General features: G+C 41.5%; 1 protein-coding gene across 6 annotated transcripts in view; it reads right to left on the bottom strand.

Annotated features, from left to right (window-relative positions):
- GLRA2 (glycine receptor alpha 2) overlaps positions 1 to 22,878 on the bottom strand; it is a 121,156-nt gene extending 98,278 nt beyond the window's left edge. For 2 of the 6 annotated variants that reach the window (XM_036384203.2, XM_036384232.2), the window contains exons 1-2: positions 22,175 to 22,878; positions 19,879 to 20,012 (exon numbers count right to left, since the gene is read on the bottom strand). In XM_036384203.2, coding sequence (XP_036240096.1) covers positions 19,879 to 20,012; positions 22,175 to 22,242 — 202 coding nt within the window. In that variant the 5' untranslated portion in view covers positions 22,243 to 22,878. The remainder of the gene's footprint in view (positions 1 to 19,878; positions 20,013 to 22,174) is intronic. The other 4 variants (XM_036384241.2, XM_036384196.2, XM_036384222.2 and 1 more) reach the window with 4 other exon arrangements.
- Between the last annotated feature and the right edge of the window lie 617 nt (positions 22,879 to 23,495).

The following is a 23,495-nucleotide window of genomic DNA, read 5'->3' on the forward strand; positions in this document are numbered from 1 at the left end:
CTGCAAATCTGCATTCGAGCTGGGCATCTCCCATATTGTTCCTTCCAAGTTGAAGGACTGCATTCCTTTCCTGAACGCAGTGAGGTCCTGTTGGCCCATTTCTGCAGCTTTTCCTTGTCTCTCTGAATATCAGGAAATCCTCTGGGGCATCAACCATTCCTCCCAGTCTTCTTTCTCCTGCAAATTAGTTGAGGGTGCACCATGTCCCATCATCCAGGTAATTAGTGAAGATGTTAAAGAGTACCAACCCAGTACCTGTGCCAGTAGTACAACAGTAGTGACTGGCCATCAGCTGGACTTTGTGCTGCTCATCACAATCCTTTGAGCATTGCAATTCAGTCCATTTTCCATGCCCATCTAGCTGGTCTGTTCCAATAATCCATTCCATGTTGTGAGAGACACTAACAAAAGCCTTGCTAAAACTGAGGTATACACTGCTCTGCCCTGATTCATTGAACCTTTCAAGTCATCACAGAAGGCTATTAGCATTCCAAGGAATGATTTCCCATTCAGAAACCCATGTTGACTACAACCAGTCATCTTCCTGTCCTTCATGTCTGGAAATGGCTTCAAGAGGATTTGCTCCAGGCTTTGAGGTAATGCTGGCCAGCCTGTAACTCCTGTATTGTCCTGCCTGTCCTTCTTAGAGATAGGAGTGATAGTTTTTTCCCCACATGATTAAGAGCTTTCACCAATTGCCATGACCTTTTAAAGATAATTAGGAATGCAACCACCCAGCTTCCACAGCTATGCTAGGCACTTGTGGGTGTTTCCTATGTGGTCTTACAGACTTTCTGTGTCCAGTTTGCCTAAGTGCTCTGTACCCTAGTTCTTCATCACTAAGTTTTTATTGATTTGGGCTTTTTTACAGGTGTCAGTGGCATGGGATTCCTAAAGACTATTCTTGATGGTTAAACTGTGGAGAAGGAGGCTCACAGCTGTTGTCTTGCAACAGCCATCATACGTGAGCATCACAGTTCCAGGTCCTGAGTGCCAGCAGAACATAGTACACATGCTTAACTGTGTTAGGAAAACATGGCTTATGTATGTTAGGAAATATGCTGCCACATCACAGACTGATGTCTGTGTCCACATCTGTGCAGTCCAGATGTGCAGGAGTAGGTACATGCCAGAGCACTGTATTTTACAATAAAGCAAATACCTCCCCCTATTTCTGTACTTAATTGTAATTTAGTCTTTAACTTGCCTTCTGCTGGTAGAAATGGAACACTGTAAGAACTATAAGAACTCAGTAAACTCAGTAGATAAACAGAGAGATCAGGTTTTTTCCTTACCTGAGGAACCTGAATATAAATGTCTATGGATCTGATTAGGTGCATCCCAGTCTTGAAGGAATTGACTGATGTAATTTTTTTTAATTACTCTCCATGATATTTGAAAAGCCGTGGCAATCAGGTGAAGCTCTTGGTGACTGGCAGAAGGGAAGCATTGCACCCATTTTTAAAATGGGAGAAGAGGGAACCCTGGGAACTACTGAGCTGTTAGCCTGACCTCTGTGCTTGTGAAGATCACAGAACAGATCCTCCTAGGAGCTGTGCTAAGACACATGGAAGACTGGGAGGTGATTTGGGACAGCCAGCAGGGCTTCAACAAGGACATATCTTGCCTGACAAACCCAGTGCCTTCTATGGTAGAGTGACTACATCAGCGGTCAAGGGAAGGCTGCTGATGTCATTTATCTGGACTTCTGCGAGGCCTTTGGCACAGTCACCCACAACATCCTGCTCTGGTAATTGGAAAGGTGTGTAAAATTTGTTCAGCCTGGAGAAAAGAAGGTCCCAGGGACACCCTATTGTGACTTTTCAATACTTAAGCAGCCCTGTAAGAAAGATGAGAACAAATTTTTTAGTGGGGACATTCTGTGGTAGGACAAGAGGTAGTGGTAAACTAAAACACACTTCATCCTATAAGAATTTTCTAATCTAATAGTTCAATTAAAATGAAAGCAGCAAACTTCCATGATGCATAGCCAAGGTTTCAGGAAACAATCTGAAAATCTTCAAAGGCAAAGGAAATAATTAATTTGACTTTACTGCCTAAAATCTAAAAAGAGTTGACATTACCAACAAAAAATTAATCAAAGTATACTTTAAAACTAAATCCTTTTCTCCCCCTAGTTTTCCTTTTGTCACTTCCAATGCAACAAGGTAACAGTCCAGGTGCCTTTCAGGCACATTCAAAATAATCCCATTGTTGTTTGAGTCATAAGGAAAATGTTTCTCAAAAGGACTCAGGCAAAAAAACACCAAACCAAGCCCAAACCAGGCAGCTAATGCTCAAATAAACCAGAAAGTGCATGTCTGGTGTTCTGATAAACAGCTCAGATATTGCTTCTGTTCCCTGCAGCTCCCTCTCCTCTGCTTCCCCAGAGGGGCTGGGGCTGCTGCTGCTGCTGCCAGTCAGCAGGGCTCTCTGATACACTGCCTTCTTGAAAAACCCTGAGATGAGAGTGTGGCACACACCTCCTGTGACTTTGGGGCACTTAACACTTACAGAAAGTCCCTGGCACTCATCTTCTCACCTCACCCACAAGAAACCAGAAAACACAGAATATTTCCCTGAATGTGCTGTGGCATGTTGCCTCAAAACTCCTGTACCCAAGGTGTCTGTGATCTTATTGCCATCTGGCTAGAGAATGAATCCTTTCCTTATCAGATGCCAGAGGAGGTGAATCCATCCCAATGTGTGGAACAATCCCCATATGGAGTGATGAGTGCTGAGAGGAAAACATTCGAGCCCTATCCAGCTCCTAACTCCAGCCTCTGCTAAATATTCTTCAGTATTGATAGCCCACAGTCACAAATCTTGCTCCATTTGGTACATTCTTGAGAAGATTTACTCATACTCTTTCACTGGAGATGGTCCTAACTGCAGCTAATCATATCTACATCCTCAAGTTCATCCCAACTCTTATCTTTTTTGGGGTAGAGTTTTCAGGTCACACCTGGCAGATTTTTCTCTTCACAATAATTCTAACCATATAGCTAAATTGTCCTTAGTGGGAAGGGAATATTATAATCACACAAGAGATTTAAAATGATACCTGTGCATTTGCCAATTTTCTTTGATAAGTGTATTTATTAAGGGATTTTGTAAGGCAAACTAAAATACAGTACACATAGAGAACTGTGAGCAAAGCAGAAACGTGGAAGCAAAAATAAAAGATAACGAAGCAGAACCACCTTATGGAATGACAGTGGAAACATTGGCAAGATATTTACAGATCTGTGAAGGATCTTGTATCTTTTTCTATATGTAATATTTTCTGGCCTACCTTCTCAATTCAACTCTGGGACAACGCAGAGGTTTTTTTCTCACTATCTCAAATTATTTATTTTGTATATACAGAGGAGAAAGCTGAGCCAAACCTCCCTTCTCCCCTTACCACGGAGAGCAGACTCAAGATTATTTGAAAATACTAAAATCAATCCCACCTGAGTTTGAAGGTAGAACAGGAATCCAGGAACAGAACCAAGGGGCTAAGTAGGGGGGGCAGTGATCCCACCAGGGATGGAGAATCCCATTGTCGGTAGGACAGGGATTGCATGGCAGAACTCAAACAAGGGAGGTGATCAAAATGTGAATGATGGCAGGACAAAGACCCACATGCTGACCTGAGCACCAGTAACACACATCCTAGGACAGCAGGGAAGGATAGAGGAACTTGTTTGAGATGGTTTTTAAATGCAAGTTCTGGAGACAGCTGGGGTTTTAGAAACCATTTATCCCCAACCAAAATGAACAGCCTCCAACATCCATCAGAATCCTCATGAGACCTGAAACTGAGCTGACTCCTCTGGAGACCTCTGCTTCTGCAGCTGCAGTACTATGGGTGTCTGAGTTACCCCTTCAAGAGTTGCCAAGACACCTCTCCATGGCCCTGCAGGCACATCCCTGCAAGTGAGACAAGGATAAACTGCTGCTGGGACACCTCAGCTGGCTATGGTCATTAGACAGGGACAAGCTGTTCATCATCCTAGCTCCTTCCCTGCTCAGAGTGTAGCACACAGGAGAATGACTGGAGAAGAGTTATCAAAGGCAGCTCAGCCAGTCTCTGGCCAGTGACCATGGGTGTTGGGCCAGGGAGACAAAGGTGGCTTTGATGCACTGAAATAGTTCCTCTGAGACATAGGGATACTGCAGCCACACCAGGAAAAGTGCAACTGCACACTTGTTTCCAAGGGCCCATATAATGTGTAGTCTCAACCATGATGAGAAAATTCCCACAATTTAATGAGTTTGCTTAAGGTTATGGTAAGAAATCAGAAGGCAGACCACAGGTAGCTTTTTTTGCAAGCACCTACGTAAGATTTTCTCTTTCCCTATCATTTTGCCTTTGGGCAAAACCAAACATTTAAATATCATCCTCTCATTAGAGTCTTAACAGCTCAGTTACAGGAGGCAAAATTAACGGCACCAGGACAACATGGTTACCCTAAGGCTGACAAATCAAGGTGACATTTTTGTGCTGGGTAGTGATGCCTTTCTTCTATGAGGTTGTCTTTCTATGGATTTTCTGTCAAGTTCATCACCTTGACTGCCTAAGTATAACCATGCCCAGTAAACACAGAATTCCTTCTTCCTTAGAAGTGTTCAACACAATCCAATGTGGATTATCAAATTTATGACATTTATTATTAATTAATGATAATAATACCTACTAAATGAACAAACAAAACCCCCTCCAAATTAAATAAAAAGCCCAGAAAAACAGCAACAACAACAAAAAAACCACTCCAAAAAACCCCAAAACCCAAACAAAGAAAAAACAAACAAACAAAACCCAAACAGAAACAACAACAACAGCAAACAAAAAAAGTAGCCAGTCAAACCAAACACAAAAGTCCATAAGGCCAGAGGTCTCAAGAAATGCAGTAATTGTATGCTACTTTGCACTGATTCAATTTGCTGGTAAAGTCAAATAAAGACAAAATTATTGTTCTGCTTCATCAAGCTAAAGCCAACATCCTCTGAAAGTTCATCTGTCATATATAATAACTTAGCTTGCTGAGAATGCCATTTGCCCTGGTAGGAATATGGCAATGATTTTGGGTGCTTACTGTTGCATTCAAGAATCAGAATCGTATTTTGTGTAATCAATATATATTTATGACCAACAGACTGAGGCTGAGTCACAAAAGCACTTACAGAATCAGAGAAAAACCTGGAGAGATCTTTAGGTGTCTAAAATCTTTTAGGACTCTCATTCCCATCGATATCACTCAGTCCAAGAATTACCAAGTGTCTGAGAAATACATGTGAGTAACACCATTTATAAAAATGGTATCTTTCAGACTGGGGGAAACACCACATGCCCTACCCATAGCAGGTGTGCTATAGAGGCAATGCTGCGTTGAATCAGCAGGAAAGCATGACAGCACAAAGTACATTTTTTCCCTAGTTCCAGCTGCCTATTATTTCCAGAAGTGCACATGCAAATATATATGACCAAACAAACAAAAAGAGAACTCTACTCTTACATCGAGATTTAAGCTGCTTCCCTTCACTTGCTTGAGAAAGCATCTAAGCAAGAATGTGGCCCTATGACATGACCTGGATGTAAAAAGGGCATGTGATATTGCAGAATTGAAAGCTCTTCAGCAAAATACCACTGAGGCCTCCCAAGACAAATACTCCAGTGATTGTCAGGTACAGGTGATCACAGGAAGAGTCACAGAAAGAAAATTCTCTGGAGTAAGTACTGCTAAAGCCATCTCTCTCTATGTATACATTGACACAGCTTGAGCTCAAACAGTGAATAGTCAATTCCTGAGGTAGTATGTGAGTTTTCAGCTGTGGGACTTCTGCTGAATGTAACTGGAGTCATGCTGGTAAAATCCTATCAATATTTCAAGGAAGGAGAATCCCTGCTAAGATGCACTTTTTTGTGCATTAAAGCTCTTGTGAAAAATTGTTGGATTGGCATGCTTCACATTCAGTGAATGCTTTTGTCCACAGACCCAGTTCTGGCAGAGGAAGGCAAGTCTTATTCTACAAAGCCTCCTCAGCTCTGCATTTGGCATTACAGGATAGTCCATATGATGTGTTCATTCTTCGCTGACTCTTTCTGCTGAGGCTGATAACAGAAACATACATTACTGTCAGCTCTGGGTTACAGTGGGATATATCCACACAGCTTATCTAATAGACACTGAACAAGAACAATTTCGGGTGCTGTTTCATTTTACTTCACAAACCAGGAGTTCAGAAAAGAAAAACCTGTTAAACAGTCGACATGCTCCTGATTTACCCGAGCTAGCCTGAGCTGGTCTACAGAGAATATACAGCCCCAGCAGTCACAATGGATTGAATAAATGTGCTGGAGCTGGCTTGCACATAGGGAGTTTGAGGCATGGTACCAATGTGGTCATGGCAGGCTGGAATTCACTGGAGGCCATTAACCCCAGACATTATAGCTCCTGCTGAGCTCTGTATCACCCCAGTGTTGTGCAGCACATCTCTGAACAAATCACTTGAAAGCTCACTCAGATATTTCTACACAACCCTCAGCAACACTTGTGACTGGGCGCAGCCGTTCCCAGAGCTAAAATGTTCCATGTGCAAATGAAACTGTGGAAATAAGTCTAAAAAACAGTGAATCAGAAATCTTACATCTAGAAACTTCTCAATGGAACTACAAGATTAGAGTACAAAGTTATTTCAAATTTATGACAATTTTGAGAATATTCAAATCAATCCTTAATCTTTCGTATGTCCATCAAATTATTTTTCTTTGTCTGAGCTTTCCACTAACCTTTCAGATTTTCAAGTCATGACAAGCACCTCTTTGCAAGGCATCTCTTTCTAAAGTTTTCCTTCTTCCAATGCAATAGAGCAATGGACACTATTTGGGCAAAAGGAATTGTTTCCTTTTCTTCTGACATGAAAAGATCTGGATCTCTATTTCTCTTCCTATCACAAAACAGTGCTCACTGAAGTGGCTGTCAGCAGAGATGCTCCTCACACCTGGTCCTGAGAAACTGCTCAGTTGCTCTGCATTAATAAAAACAGAGCTCTTCCCTGCTGATTGGCATGTGAACTGCATAACGTGTGCAGAGGCCTGGGACACTCCTGTATGTGGTTAAATAAAAGATGGTATTATATCTACAGTCATTAAATCATGAAATCTGCACTCCAGCATAGGGTCAGGCAAACTCCTTCTGGGTAATCTTATTAATAATGTTTTATGAAGCCAGGGTAGCCAACTCATCTGAGACTGCATGGTCTCAAGACCATGAGATAGATATGTTCACTGAAAAGAGATAGATAGAGAGATAGATAGAGAGATAGATAGATATAGATATGTTCACAAGATATAGATATGTTCACTGAAAAGAGAAGGTAGGAGGGAAGATCTACTTAATGAAAGAAAGAAAAAAAAAAGAAACGTATTAATAATAATATTAAAATGTTGCTGCTAACCTAGGTTTCTAAGTAAGAATGAACTGATTACTCTTTCTTGGCACATATTGCAAAATATTTATTTTATAAAAATGTTACTTTGTTCATTTCTCTGTAAATATATCTTACTTTGTTCCTTCTCTGTGATTCTGATCTTGTGTTGCAGAAATTAATGGAAGCTCAGCTGTAAGTGTCAACAGCTATAGTCTCAAATACAGGTTTAGACAATTCCTATCCCTGTGGCTACAGAAAGGACTCAGAACCCATTTTAACTCCTTTCTTGTTTCTCTGAGCCTCAGACATTCATTTTATTTAACAATTCTATCAGCTTTTCTCCATAATCTTCCTTGTTTTACTGTCTGAAGGCATATGCAGGACTTGAATTATAAAAGCAGTTTGGGTGACTAATATTAGAGAGCAGACATTGATTTATGGCTGATATGGAATTATACACCAAATGATACATGGGACACAGGTGAATCACAATGGGATTTAGACAAATAGGATGGCTCAGTGATAGGGATAAATGACAACAGAAATGGTCAGGAGGTGGTATAGATGTCAATCAGCAACAGGTCAGAGACACTGATGCAAACACCCACCAGATCTTGCACTAACAAAATAAAATTTTCCTTTTATTTTTAAGTATTTTGTAATTTTTACCTCCTTACAATTCAACTCATTTTCACACAATGTGTGCAAAAAATTATTTTGAAATCAATTCCTCCATACTGGCTCTCATCTTCAATGTTCCCATCAACTGATCTGTTGCTTGTTTAACTCAGCCATCTATCCCTCTCCTTCACACATCCCCTTTCCTTTGGGGAATAACCTTTTTTGAATCCCACATTCTAAATACAAAAAAGAAATTGTGATTTTACTGCAAAACATCCTTAAAGTACATCTTGGGTGTCTTCACAAGCATTATTTTCTGTCATCTGTTCTTTGTATATATGAAATGACTGGAAGAATGACTGGAAGAATGGGAGGGGAATGAGAACTGTTTGCCAGCCTAAAAAATAAGCATCTCCTAAACTGACTGCCTTACTTTTTTATCAATACCAAATCTGCTCTTTGATGCAGGATGTTCACTGGGTTGCTGTGAGGAGCACCACACAGCTTTCACATAGGCTCAGAGCTCTGCTGACATAAACCATGTTGCAGGGTCAGGGCACATGATCTTCTTCTGGCTTCTACCACCAACAGTCATGCTGAGCAGAGGTCTTCTACAAAGTCATCCAAATGAGACTGTGTCCACACTGAGGAACTTACTCATCTAAATTGAATCTATCCCTAATTATATTTAACTTTGATAAGTCAAATTTATGTTTTATTAAAAAACCAAGGAGTTAAAGTCTGGTTTTAACAGACTGTGTGTGTGCTTTGCCTCACACAAAACACACCTCTGAAGTGTGACAAAAACCAAAACTCTCAGGGGTATAAAGCTAAAGACTGCAAAATTATTTGCAGAGGTACAGAGCCAAAGAGTTGAAAAATTCTCCCAAATGCTTTTTTTTGGATGTTTCATATAACCAGACTGACGAAAGGCTTTAACACCTCAGACTGCTCCAACTGATGGGATATCACTGGAAAGGAAAATTGCTGCAGTCTGAAACTCACGTGGAGTAAATATATCCTCCATTTTAGTTCAACAAGAGAGGGAATTTGCCTGTTGCCTGTGCATAAACACATGCACATGTGTTTATGCACAGGTACCAGGCAAATTCACAACTGGAGAAAAAAGGAATTTTTACATATGCTCCTGCTTTGGCACCATGCATGTAATTTGCATCTCTTCAACAGGTGATTTAAATTGCAGTGTGAGAGTTTACAGCAGCCTTCTGAGCAAGCTGTTCTGTTGTTTTATTTATTATTTAGGAGTAATACTTCATCAGACATAGTAAACAGTGCAAGAAGAAATAGCAAGTCTGATAGCATGGTTTCATAGCCTGAGACACAGACATAAACCAGCACCATTGGGAGTGTAAGCATTAGAGGCCACCTAACACAATGAGTATCGATCTGGTAAATTTTAATCCTAGGTTTTCCCTGACTAATTATGTCAGTTAAGAAAAGCATTTAGCCTTTTCTCAGATATATTTCCCCAAGAACAAAAGCAAGGGAGATAACCCGTAGATGTGCTCCTGGGGTGAAGGAGCAACAACTTTGTTCATACAGCACGAATCAATTTAGTGTTGGTTACCATTCCTTAATGGAGTGCCCACAATTCAGCCAGTCACAGCTGTGCCCAGTGTCTTCTCTGCAGCCCTGGGCTTTAGAGACACAGAAATACACAGGTAGAGGTTATTAGCTTTGGGAGAAGAGCATCATTCTGCTACCGTGCTTCCCCGGACAGTCCAGTGTTTATTACAGCCAAGAAATCTCAGCCCCACGGCAGGCAGGAGTTGCAGTGGCTGCTGCTTTGGTGCAGAATATCCAGGCTTTGAGGAGGAACCAGGTGGTCCATGGGGCAGAAGGTGATGCTTCAGCACAGCAGGGTCCTACTTGCAGAGAGCAAGAAATCTGCAACAGGCTCTTTGTGTGCCCTCCTGAAACTGTGATTCTCAGGGGGTTTGAGGTACCTCCCTTCAGGATCCACTGCTCTGACCACTGCCCCAAATCAGCATATACAACCTTACACTGAAAAATCAGTCAAGAAATTCAGTCTTTCCTTCTAAAATACAATCAGTTTTGTGGCCAATAACAAACCATTGAGAGATTTCATGCTGAAAGGATCCCTTCTAACAGCTTCTATGCCTGTTTCAGATTGAAGGGATGCTGACTTGCATCACTTAGACTATGATGCTGTGGATTTTTAGGAAAATGGGGTAGGATATCTCTCACTGTCTTTTATTCAGAGGAGGTGGGATTCATCCTAAAGTACAACTGTGGTTACTGCTAAAAATACTTCTATCTTAATGGTTGGGGTAATCATCAGGAAATGTGAGAGAAGTGCTGTTTCTCAAACCTTGTCCTTACAACATTTTCTGTGACAGTCACATCAGTTGCCCCTAAAGTGTACTGGCTACAACAGGCACTTCTGTGAATCTCATCAAAGTGGTCAAGAGTAAAGGCTCTCCTTTCTCAGAGCAGTTACACTTAAAGGTTGAAAAGTCACATTCCCTTTGTAATTTTTTTCCTGGCTTACTCAAGTTTGAATTCTTTACTTCGAAATAGACCTCTTAGAATCATTTATACTCCTTTGGGTCAGATGGAGAACTCTTTAAGGTGAGGGAAGACTGGGCCAGAAACTCTTCTATATATTGTAGAGGATGGCAGGCCACCCAGAAGACACCATTTGTTTGGGGGTGGCAGCATGGCATGTTAAGTGATTACAGATCCACACTGACAGGAATCTTTTTCCTGTGGAATATAAGGCAAGCTCTGAGATGCCTGATCCATATAGGGAGATGGAGGTGGAGCAGTGCCTCATCAGAGAGTCTAAATTTGGATTAGGAGAGAGGTGGGTGCTCTGTGAAGCAGACTGGGGCACTTCTGTACACACCTGAGAGCAAAACTGAGAGAATCTGAGAAACTTTAAGTAAAACAATAATGCACTGCCAAGAGTTACAAAGCAGGTGAATCAGAAATTTCTGGAGAGGGGGTGTGGGGTTTGTTTGTGGTCTCATATTCCACCTAAGTCCTATTTTAAAAGCTTTCATCTTTTATTGACTCATGAAATGCCAACATGGAGTTGAATCATCAGGGGTAATCATAACGTCTTCATTCCCTGGCAATACTTGAGGATTGCTGGTAGCTGGCACAGTTCAAATAAGCCACTAGGCTGCTCTTATTTAACTCTCATAAGAAACTGAATGCTTGGTGAATTACACTTCTCTCTCATGTATGTATGGCTTAGATCTTGCACAGTTTCCAGTATCAGAGCCTTCATATATCTATAAATTTAGAATTTTAACCATGGGCTTGGTGTTTATGACATTGACAGATCCCTATCCCATACATGATGTACCCTTCATCTTAGAATTTTGCCAGAACCTGTACCTCCCTGCCTGCATCATCTGGGGGGCTCTTCTCTGCAGACTTAAAATCACACATTTCTGTGAAAGACTGTGAAATGCTTATTTGGAAGCTGAATTTTCATACATACATTTTTTGACGACTTAATCAGAGATTTACATGTACCCACAGTCAAGGACATCCCCACAACAAAGAGAGAGGGGGGAGCAGTAACGAAGAAGAATGGAAGTTATGGAAGTTTGGACAGGCAAAGACCTGCAGGAGGATGAGACTTCACCTGAAGGCTGAGGTGCTATCACAGAACCACTTCCCTGCTCTGGAGAGTGAAGAGGAAAGACCTGTCAGATCAGGATTGCTGCCGGAACCAAGTAAGGCAGCTCCATCTGCTCCCTGTGTAACAACCTGTGCACTGAGAAACGGGGCAGGGGGTGACTCCTCCATGAGGTCTGGAGGGAGGACCCATGTGCTCTCAAGAGAGGTGAGCTGCTCACCCTCGTACAGCCCACTATGCCCACTGCTGCTGCTGCTTCATCTGGGCGCCTGTGGCACAGCCAGGAGCTGCCTGAGGAGTATCAGGAAAGATTAGAGAGCCTCAAGCATGGTGATAAGGGACTCTGGAGAGCAGGAACCTCTTTCATCATCCTGCTAGATTTACAGTCAACAGCTCAATGTCCAAGTCCAACAGCTCGTGTCAGTACTGGGACTGGTGCTGCTTAATGTCTTTGTCAGCAACAATGGACAGTGGGACTGAGTGCCCCTCAGCAAGTGCTCTTGTGACACCCAGCTGGGTGGTGTGGTCAGCACATTGTGGGGAAGGGATGCTATCCTGAGGGTCCTTGAGAGGCTTGAGAGTTGGGACTGGGTGAACCTCATGAATTTCAATGAGGCCAAGTGCAAGGTCCTGTATGTTGGGCAATGCCAAACACCAGCACAGGCTGGGCAGAGAGGGATGGGAAACAGCCCTGAGGAAAAGGAGAAAGGAGAAAGGAGAAAGGAGAAAGGAGAAAGGAGAAAGGAGAAAGGAGAAAGGAGAAAGGAGAAAGAGTTGGACATGACCAATGTGTGCTCACAGCCAAGAGAGTCAACCCTGTCCTGGGCTGCATGAAAGTGTGGGCAGCAGGGAGAGGGAGAGGGAGAGGGAGAGGGAGAGGGAGAGGGAGAGGGAGAGGGAGAGGGAGAGGGAGAGGGAGAGGGAGAGGGAGAGGGAGAGGACTGTCCTCCTTTGCTCTGCTCTCATGAGACCCCATCTGAAATACTGCATCCAGCTGTGGCACCCTCAGCACAGGAAAGACATGGATTAGGTGGAACAGGTCCAAAGAAGGACCACAAAAATGAGGAGAGGGCTGGAACACCTCTTCTATGAGAACAGACTGAGAGAGTTGGGTTTGTTCATCCTGGAGAAGACAAAACTCTGGGGAGACCTTCCAGCAGCCTTCCAGCAGCCTTCCAGCCTACCTAAAGTGAGCCTACAAGAAAGATGGAGAGGGGCATTTTACAAGGACATGTAGTGACAGGACAAAAGATAATGTCTTTAAACTGAAAGAGAGTAGATTTAGATCAGACATTATAAAGAAACTCTTTTCTGTGAGGGTGGTGAGACACTGGAACAGCTTGCCCAGAGAAGTTGTGGAGGACCCATGCCTGGATGTTCTCAAGGCCAGGTTGACCTGCGATCTGAGAAATCTTGTCTAGTGGAAGGCGTCCCTTGGACCTAGATGATCTTTAAGGTCCCTTCCAACCCAAACTGTTCTAGGATTCTCTGGAAATCTACAGAGGAAAAAAATAAAGTATTGAATCTGTCTAATAAAACTGCATATTTCTGGTTTATGAATTAATTTTTCTAGTAACTGTGTAAAATAGATTTGTAGATTACTTATAGTAAATTTAATGTACATGTTTTTACATGTTCTAAATATAAACTGCATGCTTTTTGGAACAGCCAAAACACAAGATACTTAATGAGTGACCCAAGGACCTTGGCTTCATCTGCATAAAAAATTTAAGCATGAACATGACACTGGATGTGATAAAAACATTAAACTTATATTAGAATATGATCAAAACAACAGCATCTACTCCTTTGATATGAAAGGTCTTTTGGCTCTGTTTTGACATTTGTTTTTCAGAAATCCCCCTTTGCAGTTTATGCAGCAGCAGAATTATATTCCATGACAAGAGCCAAATCTATTGATATCTCTCAATTAAATAATTGGTTCTGAATAAAGGCAACACACCAATACAATACAGATGACTGTGGCTAAACATTTCTATATAAAAGAAGACCTGGGCTTATCCTCAGCTTGGATGCCAGGCAGCATTGGTTAGCTTGTGCTTTACCCTGCTGCGTGCTCACAACCTTTCTGCCTTGCCCTGGAAGCAGCTGGCTGTGGGTAGCTCAGAAATAGATCCAGGGGATGAGCAGAAAGCCAAGCAGTGCAGCTAATCAGGGGTGCCTTGAGCTTGCTGTCTGGCCCCATTTGTCTAGTAGCCTAGACATAACCTAACTAGCCATGCAACTCATCCAGCCTATTCATTTTCTGACAGAGAAGCTGAAATTAAAGTAAGAGAGGAAGAAGTGCAAGGTCTATAACCCTTTTTTTTTCCCGTAGCCATTTTAAAAGAAACACAATTAAAAGGCTCCTTCTGCCTGAAAATGTGCATACCTAGGGCAGAGACTGAGCACCATTTCCTTAGCTTCATTTTTGCAGTTGAAGAAAAATAAAACAAAATCAAATAAACCCCATGTCCTGTGGGTAAGTATCCTTGTGCAGCATCTTGCTGTGCAATGAGGTGTGAGTACATGGCTTTATCAGAAAACATTGCAAAGTTTCAGATGTGTTTCAAGACAGAAAATAAAACAGAAGCTTACCTCCCTAATAATATATGCTAGGACATCTCAAGCAACTATATTTAGGGAGTGCAATGGTCTGGCCAGATCTGAAAAGTGCCCCATTAGTTGCCCTTCTCCTATAAAGAATCCTCATCCCATGCCCTAAAACCTGAATGCACCAATAATGTGCCCATTCTTACTACACACTGCTCTGCTTGAACAAGATTTGAGTCTCCACTGGAATTGTCCCTCTGAGCCTTTGAACTTGGCCCTTTGTGAAGAATAGCCCAGTACAGGATATTCACCACCTCTGACTTCAGGGCCAGTAATTATTACCAACTGAAATGGAGTGGGAGGGCTGTTAACCACTGAAGAACAAATTGCTACAGTCCCGCAGCTTATCTTTGGTATGTTTTTCAACTTTTATATGTCTAGATAAGGGTCAAATATTTCAGACAGATCCTCTTATCATGTGCATGAAAACCGCTTTTATATATTAAGCTTGATGCCACTAATTTCACCCTTAAATGTCATTCAGTGTTTTCCATTCATGTTTTTTAAACATTTCATTACTGGTCAATTCAGGGGCCAAATAAGTAAGCAATGGGTTTAAACATATGGGAAAACCTGATCCTTGCTGCCAAGGAGTTAAAGTATTAAAGTGCATAAGCCATTTCCTGTAACAGTTGTCAGGCTAATTGTCAGTAAATTACTTAGTCCATGTGTTTATTATTCAGATATAAACCCACGGACTCGGCATGAAAATGGCATTACACCGCTTGTAATCACAGACTAATCTTTTACAACTATGGCCCTACACCCCCAAACTGCATCACTAACAAAACAGCAGCTTTTGAGCAAGTTAATTCACGCTGTATTGCACCATGCAGCTATGAGGGTAACATTAACAGGCATTATTGCTGCATACCTTCATGTAATTCCATAAAAATCAGAATAATCTTTGGTTAATAGCGATTCAATCAGAAAGACTGAATTTAAAACATGGAATGAAATTCAATAAAAAGAAAATCACTATCATCTTCATTGCAAATGTTTTCTATACCTGAAGATGACACAAATCTGCAGTTCTTGGTGACCAACTCCCCTGCCCTGTACCCAGGGCATGACAGCCAGCCTGTTACTTAAAGTATTTGGCATAACAGACATAGCAGTGCCTGTATATAATGGATTTTTTTCTATCTGATAATTTCTAGATTGCATTTAGATTTTTAGTGGTGGTAGATGATGAAAGTGCTAAAAAGTTGAAATAATTTGAAAAAATTTGAAACTCAACACCTGCTTGGAAATGTTAAATTCAAGTTGGCTCTCCATTAGCCCCACATTTCATGTTGTAATTCAGTTTTAGATTGATCCCTTGTATCCTGGCATTACATGCAGTGCTCTTGAGCCTGGGCTGAATATACACTAAGCAAAGATACCACTTCACCATCCCTTGTTTCTAGCTATGAGAAAGCACATTCTTGGCTAGTTTCATAACAGAGGTGCTCTACACTGCTATTTCCTGCCTTTTTTTTAACTTTGAAAGCAAAGTGAGCACCGGAGAAAGTAAAAGACATTGCTTCTCTCATGTTTTACTATAAAATAATAGAAGACTAATATTAATAAAGTAAAAATGCATTGTCCAAGCCTCACCTTTTATTATATTTCAGAAACCATGCTCAATTGATGCTATAATTGAAGAAGAAACTGCAAATCAACTCACAGGACCATGAACATACATTTGCTGTCAACAGAAAGACTCTCAGGGACTTCAGTTAGTACTAGATTGCAGTCTTCATATTTACATTTAAAAGTATTCCCCTCTGTCTCCTTACACAAATTATTAGCCTGTTCCAATTCAATGAAAGATAAGTGGAAGATGAAAATGTGCATTAAATATCTGACAGAGAGTGATTAAAGAAGGGCAGTTTTGAGAGCTGTCACTCTGGAACTTCCTTCTGGCTTTTCATCACGGAGATATCCCCTCTTAGTGTCTGGACATTTTGTATCCAACCACTTGAAATCAAAAAGAAAAAGAAATATGTTTTTCTGCGTTCGAATAATTATGTAAGATAGAACAATACAAAAGAGAAAGTATCTTTCATTATACAGTACTGCTGGGAAAAAAACAAGCACAAAACCAAAAAAAAAAACAGCCACAAAAAAATCACAACCAAAGAACCCCTGTTTTTGATGTCTAAATGTTTATATATTCACCTGTTGCTCTCCCACTATCTTCCTGAATTTTTTAATTTGCAAGAACAAGATAGGAAAAAGTAGTCACTAATGAAGAAATGCTTTATCTGGATAAAACACCTTGTTCCAGTAAGTAGCATTTTCCTCTCTCTTTAGAGTGCACAGCCTTTATTTCAAAAATTAATCTAATAGCTGCTGTTTTCCAGTAATTCAAACTAGTCATAAAAGTATATTTAATTATTGTATAATCAGTGACATAAGATAAATGTGTTCTACTCAGTTGCATTTCCATGAAATCAGAGTTTTCTGACACTTTAAAATCCCTGTAGTGGACTCAGAAAAAGCTGTGTAACTGGTCTAAAGCAGAAAAAGCTAGACAAATGCCTGAGTAGAATCAGAGAATCACAGAACGAACTGAGTTGGAAGAGACCATCAGGATCATCAAGCCCGACTCCTGGCCCTGCACAGGGGCCAAGAGAATCCCATCATCTGCTTGAGAGCATTGTCCAAATGCTTCTTGAACTCTCTCAGGCTTGGTGCTGTGACCACTTCTCAGGGAAGCTGGTTCCAGTGCACAACCACCCTTTGGCTGAAAAATCTTTTTCTAATATTCAACCTAAACCTCCCCTGACACAGCTTCAGGCCATTCCCTTGGGTTCTGTCACTGGTCACCAGGGACAAAAGACCAATGCCTGCCCCTCCACTTCCCCTTTTGAGGATGCTGAAGACCACAATGAGGTTTCCCTCAGCCTCCTCCTCTGCAGGCTGAACAGACCAAGTGCCCTCAGCACTCCTCAAACAGCTGCCCCTCAAGACCCTATGAGGAGAGGCTGAATGTGGCACAACTATCTTGATTCACAATGTCTTTTCTGAAACATAGTAAACAAATATTATCCCCGGACTAAAATCAAAACCAGACAAAAGATCCCCAGTTTAAAACCATTGCTCTAGTAGCCTCTTTTACGATAAAAAGTTCTTTCATTAAAATATGAAAAATGTTATGAATCAGGTACTCGTTCAGCACTTCATACATTCTTCCATTTAGATGATTTAGAATATCAGTATTGTGCAATAGGCCTTACCCCCAAAATTATCTTAAACATATATATAAATGTTAAAAACCAGAACAATTTATTATGGACAGAGTAAAGACTCAGTAAAAAAATAATCTTTATCATACTAACTTCAAGCAAAATAAATTTATTTTGACTCCTTTTCAGCTGTCCTTATTCTTTAAAAGGAAGAAGTATGTAATATAGAACAATTAGTATTTTCCATTTCTTTGAACCATTGATGAGACTTGGGCAACGAAAACATGGATATTGACTAATAAACAGGGTTATTAGCTGGCAAGGTTTTGACTGGTGATATGAAGTTCAAAACTGCATGACTTAACTCCCTAGTTCTAAACTCTGAGGTCCAAAATACCATTCAAATGAACATAGCAAAGAATAAGGAGAACTTTCAGGCCCCTCACCGGAATACTGAGAGCTCTGGGAGAGCTCACAGACACGAAATTATGAGCAAGAATTGAAGATCTATTTACCAGTTCAAACTACCACAAAGTACCATCCTGCTCTGGAGTGTGACTTAATGAATAAATCAACAACAAAAATATGGCAGATGCTTTCCCAGTAAGGTTTCATATGTGTCAACAGGCAGCAACTTCACCTTGGGAATGCAAACAAAATACAGGACTCAGAGGGGAGAAGTGTCTGTCCAACAGCTCAGTGTGCACCACACAATACCTGCTCCACACGCTTCAGTGCCAGGTGAGCAAAGCCATGAACCTGCCTCCTGTGCTGTCCTGAAATGGTTGTAGACACATACTGGGGAGCAATAGAGAGCTGTCTCTAAGTCATGTATGTACATGGGACTGTTGCTATTACTGGATTTTTTCTGAGATACAAGAGATGATTTTTTAGTGCACCCCCCACCCCGCCCCCCTGCTCTTTCCTCTTTAAAGAGCAGGAAAATGTTCTTGAGGATTGATATTGTGCTCAATTCAGGCAATTTCTGCCTTCATTTACAGTCTCTAAGATTTCACTGATACTCATGCAAACACACAAAATTAATGTGAGAGACTAATGCAATATTGCTTACTATAAGCTGATGTGGACACCAGTTCAGGAACTCAATAAGCACTTTGAAAAATACTCTGAAATTAAGACTTTAGACTTCACTGGCTTGGTTTTCTTAATTTGCCAGCTTTCAAACCTTTGGATCTGAAATCCATACTGATTTGCTCCTTGCTCAGGCATAGGAAGCAGTCAAAAAAAGGCACTTTGTTCTAAATCTTGTAATTTGCACATGTGGAACAGAGAGAAGAAACTGATCTTTGATCTAAATTTAATTAAACACTTTTCTCATTGACATGTGAGCTTCTTCTCTCCTTACAGTTCATTCACTGGCTAAGAAATGATTATTTTTTCCAGCCATTATCAACTTTCACAGTACTGCTAAAAAGGCTTAATACAGGAAAAAATGCATTTCAGTGGCCAGAGCTAATAGATATGAGTTGCAAATATACATTGTCATGAGATTTGTTAAGAGAGAAAGCGTTCTATTAGTTTTCAAAGTAAAACCATACTCTGAGCTTTAAATTGGCATAGAGGAGATGATTTTGATGGAATTATAGGACTCTCCCAAAATGCTAAATATTGGCAATGAAAACTTCTCTCTCAACTCCTTTCATAGAATGCCACAAGATGTTTTGTGCTCTTTTCTATAGGGATTTACAGGACTACAGCAAGGAAAACTTGCTTTGAGGATTAATGTTTGCAAAAGAAGCTTCCAGTACACAGCCTTCTTTGTGCTGGGATGGTGGTGGTGATGTTCCACAAGTCAGCCCAAATTTTGGAAGAAATGGAGACTGTTATAAAAGTACTAAACAAAATACAGTTTCTATATTTTATAGGGATCCTGAGCCATTGGTTTTTATCATTCATTCAGCATTTGCAGGATAAAATCGTCTGTGTATATTCCTTGAGTCTCCCCTACTTTGGGGAAGAAGATTTTACTTTCTTCAAGCTGAAAGAAAACATAGATTTTTTCTTCAGACACTGCTATAAGACAATATCTCAGCATGAAAGTTTTAATGATATTATCTTTGTGGCTTAAAAATTTCAGGAACAAGTCATCTCATTTGATTTTAGCCTGAAGCCCATAATCCTATTCACTATGTTAAATTAGTAAAGTCTTCAGATGCATTTTTTGACAGCTGAACATTATTGTCATGTCAAAAGAGAGTTTTCAAGCTCTGGACCCTTATTACCTACACTGCTCTGTCTCCTAGTCCACTCCATGGATCAGCTGTTTTCCATGGCACTATAACATTGGAAAAGTGAAGTTATTGAAAACATAATCTATACCCAGAGGTTAAAACCCCCTCAAAACCTATAATTTATCCCAAACTTTATCAATGAATTAATTAGAAGTCTTAGAAAACTTACCTTTAAAATTTGGTCTGATTCTAGCATCATACCCCGATGTCCTTCCCATCAATTTGTCCAAAAAATCTGAAGGAGACAGGGTCTGTGAGGGGGATTTTCCAGATCTTGAATCATGTTCTTTACAGAAAGTCGTCCTAAATAAATTATTAGCCACCATTAGCTAATATTTAGCTTGTATTGTATTCAAGTCATGGAGAAATTACATAACTAAATAAAATTGTCTCAACTCAGTGAAGGTAGAAATTAATGTTTTTACAGAGCAACATACTCTACCTTTCATCTGAAAACCTTATTGCAGAAATAAAGACAAGTTTCAGGTATCATGCATGAACACAGTTTTCCATTCAGAAAAAGCCTTAGCTTTAAAAAAAAATTCATTACAGTTTTAAGACTTTAGGAAGATTCAATTTACTCTTCACCTTAACGTGTAGATACATCTTAGAATGATTTTGATATCCTATTTTATATCATTGTTTTAATTGCATGGATGCTGTTAAAATGTTAACACTGGTTTAAGGTGGTCTTAAACTTCCAAACAGGAGCCAACAACACTTAACAAGCAACACTGAAAAATACTGTATTTGTTAATGTTGGGAAAGATACAGATGGGAAAAAAATTTTTAATTTTTTTTTTACAGATGATATCCAAAAAATATTTAAATCATGCTAATGAGTGTCCAGATTCCTTCCCAGCATGGCAAAAAGGGTTCTGGAGTCAAGCACAACTGATCTTAGGGGGGTTTCACCCCCGCTCCATGAGCACTGAATAATAAAATTTAGTATCACCAGGTGGTACTCATATGCAAGTTCATTGAACACGTCTGTTTCAAGGATTTAAGGGAAAACTTCTGGTATGATATCATGTGTGTGAAATGCTGTGTACACAGCACATTGCATATTGCAAACACATAATACATTGCAGAGAAAGACAGTTTGGGAGTTCCCCACGGTTGTTCCCCAGGGAAAAAGAAACTAGAATGAAAACAGTCATATTTGGTGTGTAGAGGCACAGATTTAATAATAAAACATTATCTTAAGTCTTAAATAACCAATTTCATTCTGTCTGTTTCCACTTTATCTTTGAGCTAAATTAAAAGTAATTCTGACTCTGACTTCTTAAACACTCTCTGTTTAAATATTTGCCCAAAGGGAACCTCTCAGTTTCAGGAGTGTTTCATGGGGTATTTTCATGCATCTACATGCAAGTATAAAAATATCAGATATATATCTGATCATCTGAAAGGAGAAGAAAATATCAAATCCTCTCTTGCTACCAAAGAGAAACAATTCACCTGAATTGTTAAAAGGCAAGGTGATAGTAAATTCTTGTGGTGTGATTCCACACATTTTTTTCAGTTCCATTTATAGGAGGCGGTTGCTTCCTTTTGCTTTTGTCAATGACAGGGTACCATTGCAAATATTTTTAATATTTAATACACAGCAGATGATCTATCCAACTTAATGAAATTATTCAGTTAAGAAAATAAAAACTGGAAAATTAAGACAATACACTTATTCATATACAAATTACTTCTGTTTTCATTCAGAGCCCACTAGTTATGACTGGTGTTGTGAAGCCAGGCTCACAAATATAAACAGTTTCACTCTGTCTCTATGTGTATCCCTCGTTACTCTTAGAACAACACTTTTACGTGTAGATTCATCTGTACGTGCAGATGCACAGCAGCATACAGTCCAATAATGAATCTCATCTAAAATGCTGTTCTGGTTAATAAGACTGACCTGTTTGCTTAGCACCACAAAAAAGTCAATAGCTGAAGCAAAAGCTCATGAAACATTAAAAAAAAAATCAGAAATGTTGGGACTTTAGGTGAACACAATACTAGTCTGATCCAGGGTTTTCCCACAATCAGAGAGGACTAGTTCTCTAATTTCAAATAACTACATCCCTGACAAAACCAGTACAATCATTTCCAAAGATTGAAGAGGAGGGAACCAAAGCAACTTCCTAAACAACCTTTGCCAGGAGCAGAGAATATGCATTTAGGAAGAAAAGCCGAAGAAAATGTTCTTAGCTGTACTGATATACAGTGAAAAAAAACCCCACATCTTTGCATCAGAAAATGGAAAATAGATCACCCAAACTTGAGATTATTATTTTTTGTGTTTGTTACCAAGCAACGAGTCTCTGAGTGTGAAAGGGATAGTCTATATAGAATGAACACAAAACACTCTCAAATACAGCAAACAAACTAGGTTATTGTGACGTAGTATCTTTATAGTTATGATTCTCACGACCTTTTGACAAATATTATTACAGAGTGGTATCACCTACCTGAAGTGGTTTGTCTCTAAGAAAAATGCAAACAAGGTTGTCAAAATTTTCACTAGCTGCCGGTTCATTCCTCCTGCTTTCTGTGATGATTTGGAAATGTCCCAGAAATTATTCCAGAGAGATGCAGGAAAAAAGTAAGCTGCTGCTGCCTAGATTTCCAAATTCAGCAAAAATTTAATTTTCTTGACAATCAGGAAGAGAAGGTCTGGATCTCTACAAAGTGGGGGTAAAAGAGAAGTGCCAGTCCTTGGAATCATGGTCAGGTCAAGCCTAGGCTCATCTCCAGCAGTCAGCACAAAAGAGATAAGGCATCAGACACAGTCGTTCCCCCGACTTGCTTTTGGTGATGGAGGGGGAAAAAAAGAGCCAAGCAAAAAAGAAGAAAAGAAATGGAAAGAAAGGGAAAAAAAGGGGGAAAAAAAAGGAAAAGAGTGGAGGAGAAAACCCAACTATGCGAGGAGCATCAGGCAAAAGGGAACAGCACTGAGAGCAGTTCTGTTGTCGATATGTTTTATTCCCCTTTCGCTGAAAATTAGTATTTATGAACGGTGGTGGGGCTACCGGGTCGCTCTGCTTTCCCCCTCTTTGGGTAGAGAAGCGTCGGCGTTGCCGGGGAGGGCGGGAGGGTGTGCGGGAGGGGGGCCAGCGGGCACGGCGGCAGCGGGGCGGGAGCCGCGGGCTGTGCTGGAATGGGGCGGGCGGGCGGCAGCGCCGGATTCAGCGCTCGGACAGCTCCGCGCCCGCGCTGCGCATGCGGGGGGCGCGGGGGGCGCGCGGGGCGTGCGCGGGGCCGGGGCTGCCGCGGGAGCGGGCGGGACCCGCGGGCCGGGGGTCGGGCTGCGAGCGGCGCGGGGGCTGCGGGGCGCTCCTGTGGCAGCGGGGCTGCGGTGTGTGGGGTGTGTGTGGGGCGGGGGTGTCAGCGCGGCGCGTTCGTCACGCGTGGGGCTGCGCTGTGTGGGGTGTGTGTGGGGCGGGGGTGTCAGCGCGGCGCGTTCGTCACGCGTGGGGCTGCGGTGTGTGGGGCGGGGGTGTCAGCGCGGTGCGTTCGTCACGCGTGGGGCTGCGGTGTGTGGGGCGGGGGTGTCAGCGCGGTGCGTTCGTCACGCGTGGGGCTGCGGTGTGTGGGGCGGGAGTGGGGTGTCAGCGCCGTGCGTTCGTCACGCGTGGGGATGCGGAGCGGCGCTGCCGGCGCGGCGCGGTGCGATGCGCGCTCCCGCCGCGGGGGGGCGCTGTCGCGGCGCGGGCAGGCCCTGAGGGCGCTCCCGCCGCCCCCGCTGCCCGCGGAGCTGCCGGAGCTGCGGCCCTGCCCTCCGCCCTGCCC

This window comes from Molothrus ater, chromosome 2 (genome assembly GCF_012460135.2).
Source record: "Molothrus ater isolate BHLD 08-10-18 breed brown headed cowbird chromosome 2, BPBGC_Mater_1.1, whole genome shotgun sequence".
Classification (NCBI taxonomy): Eukaryota; Metazoa; Chordata; class Aves; order Passeriformes; family Icteridae; genus Molothrus; species Molothrus ater.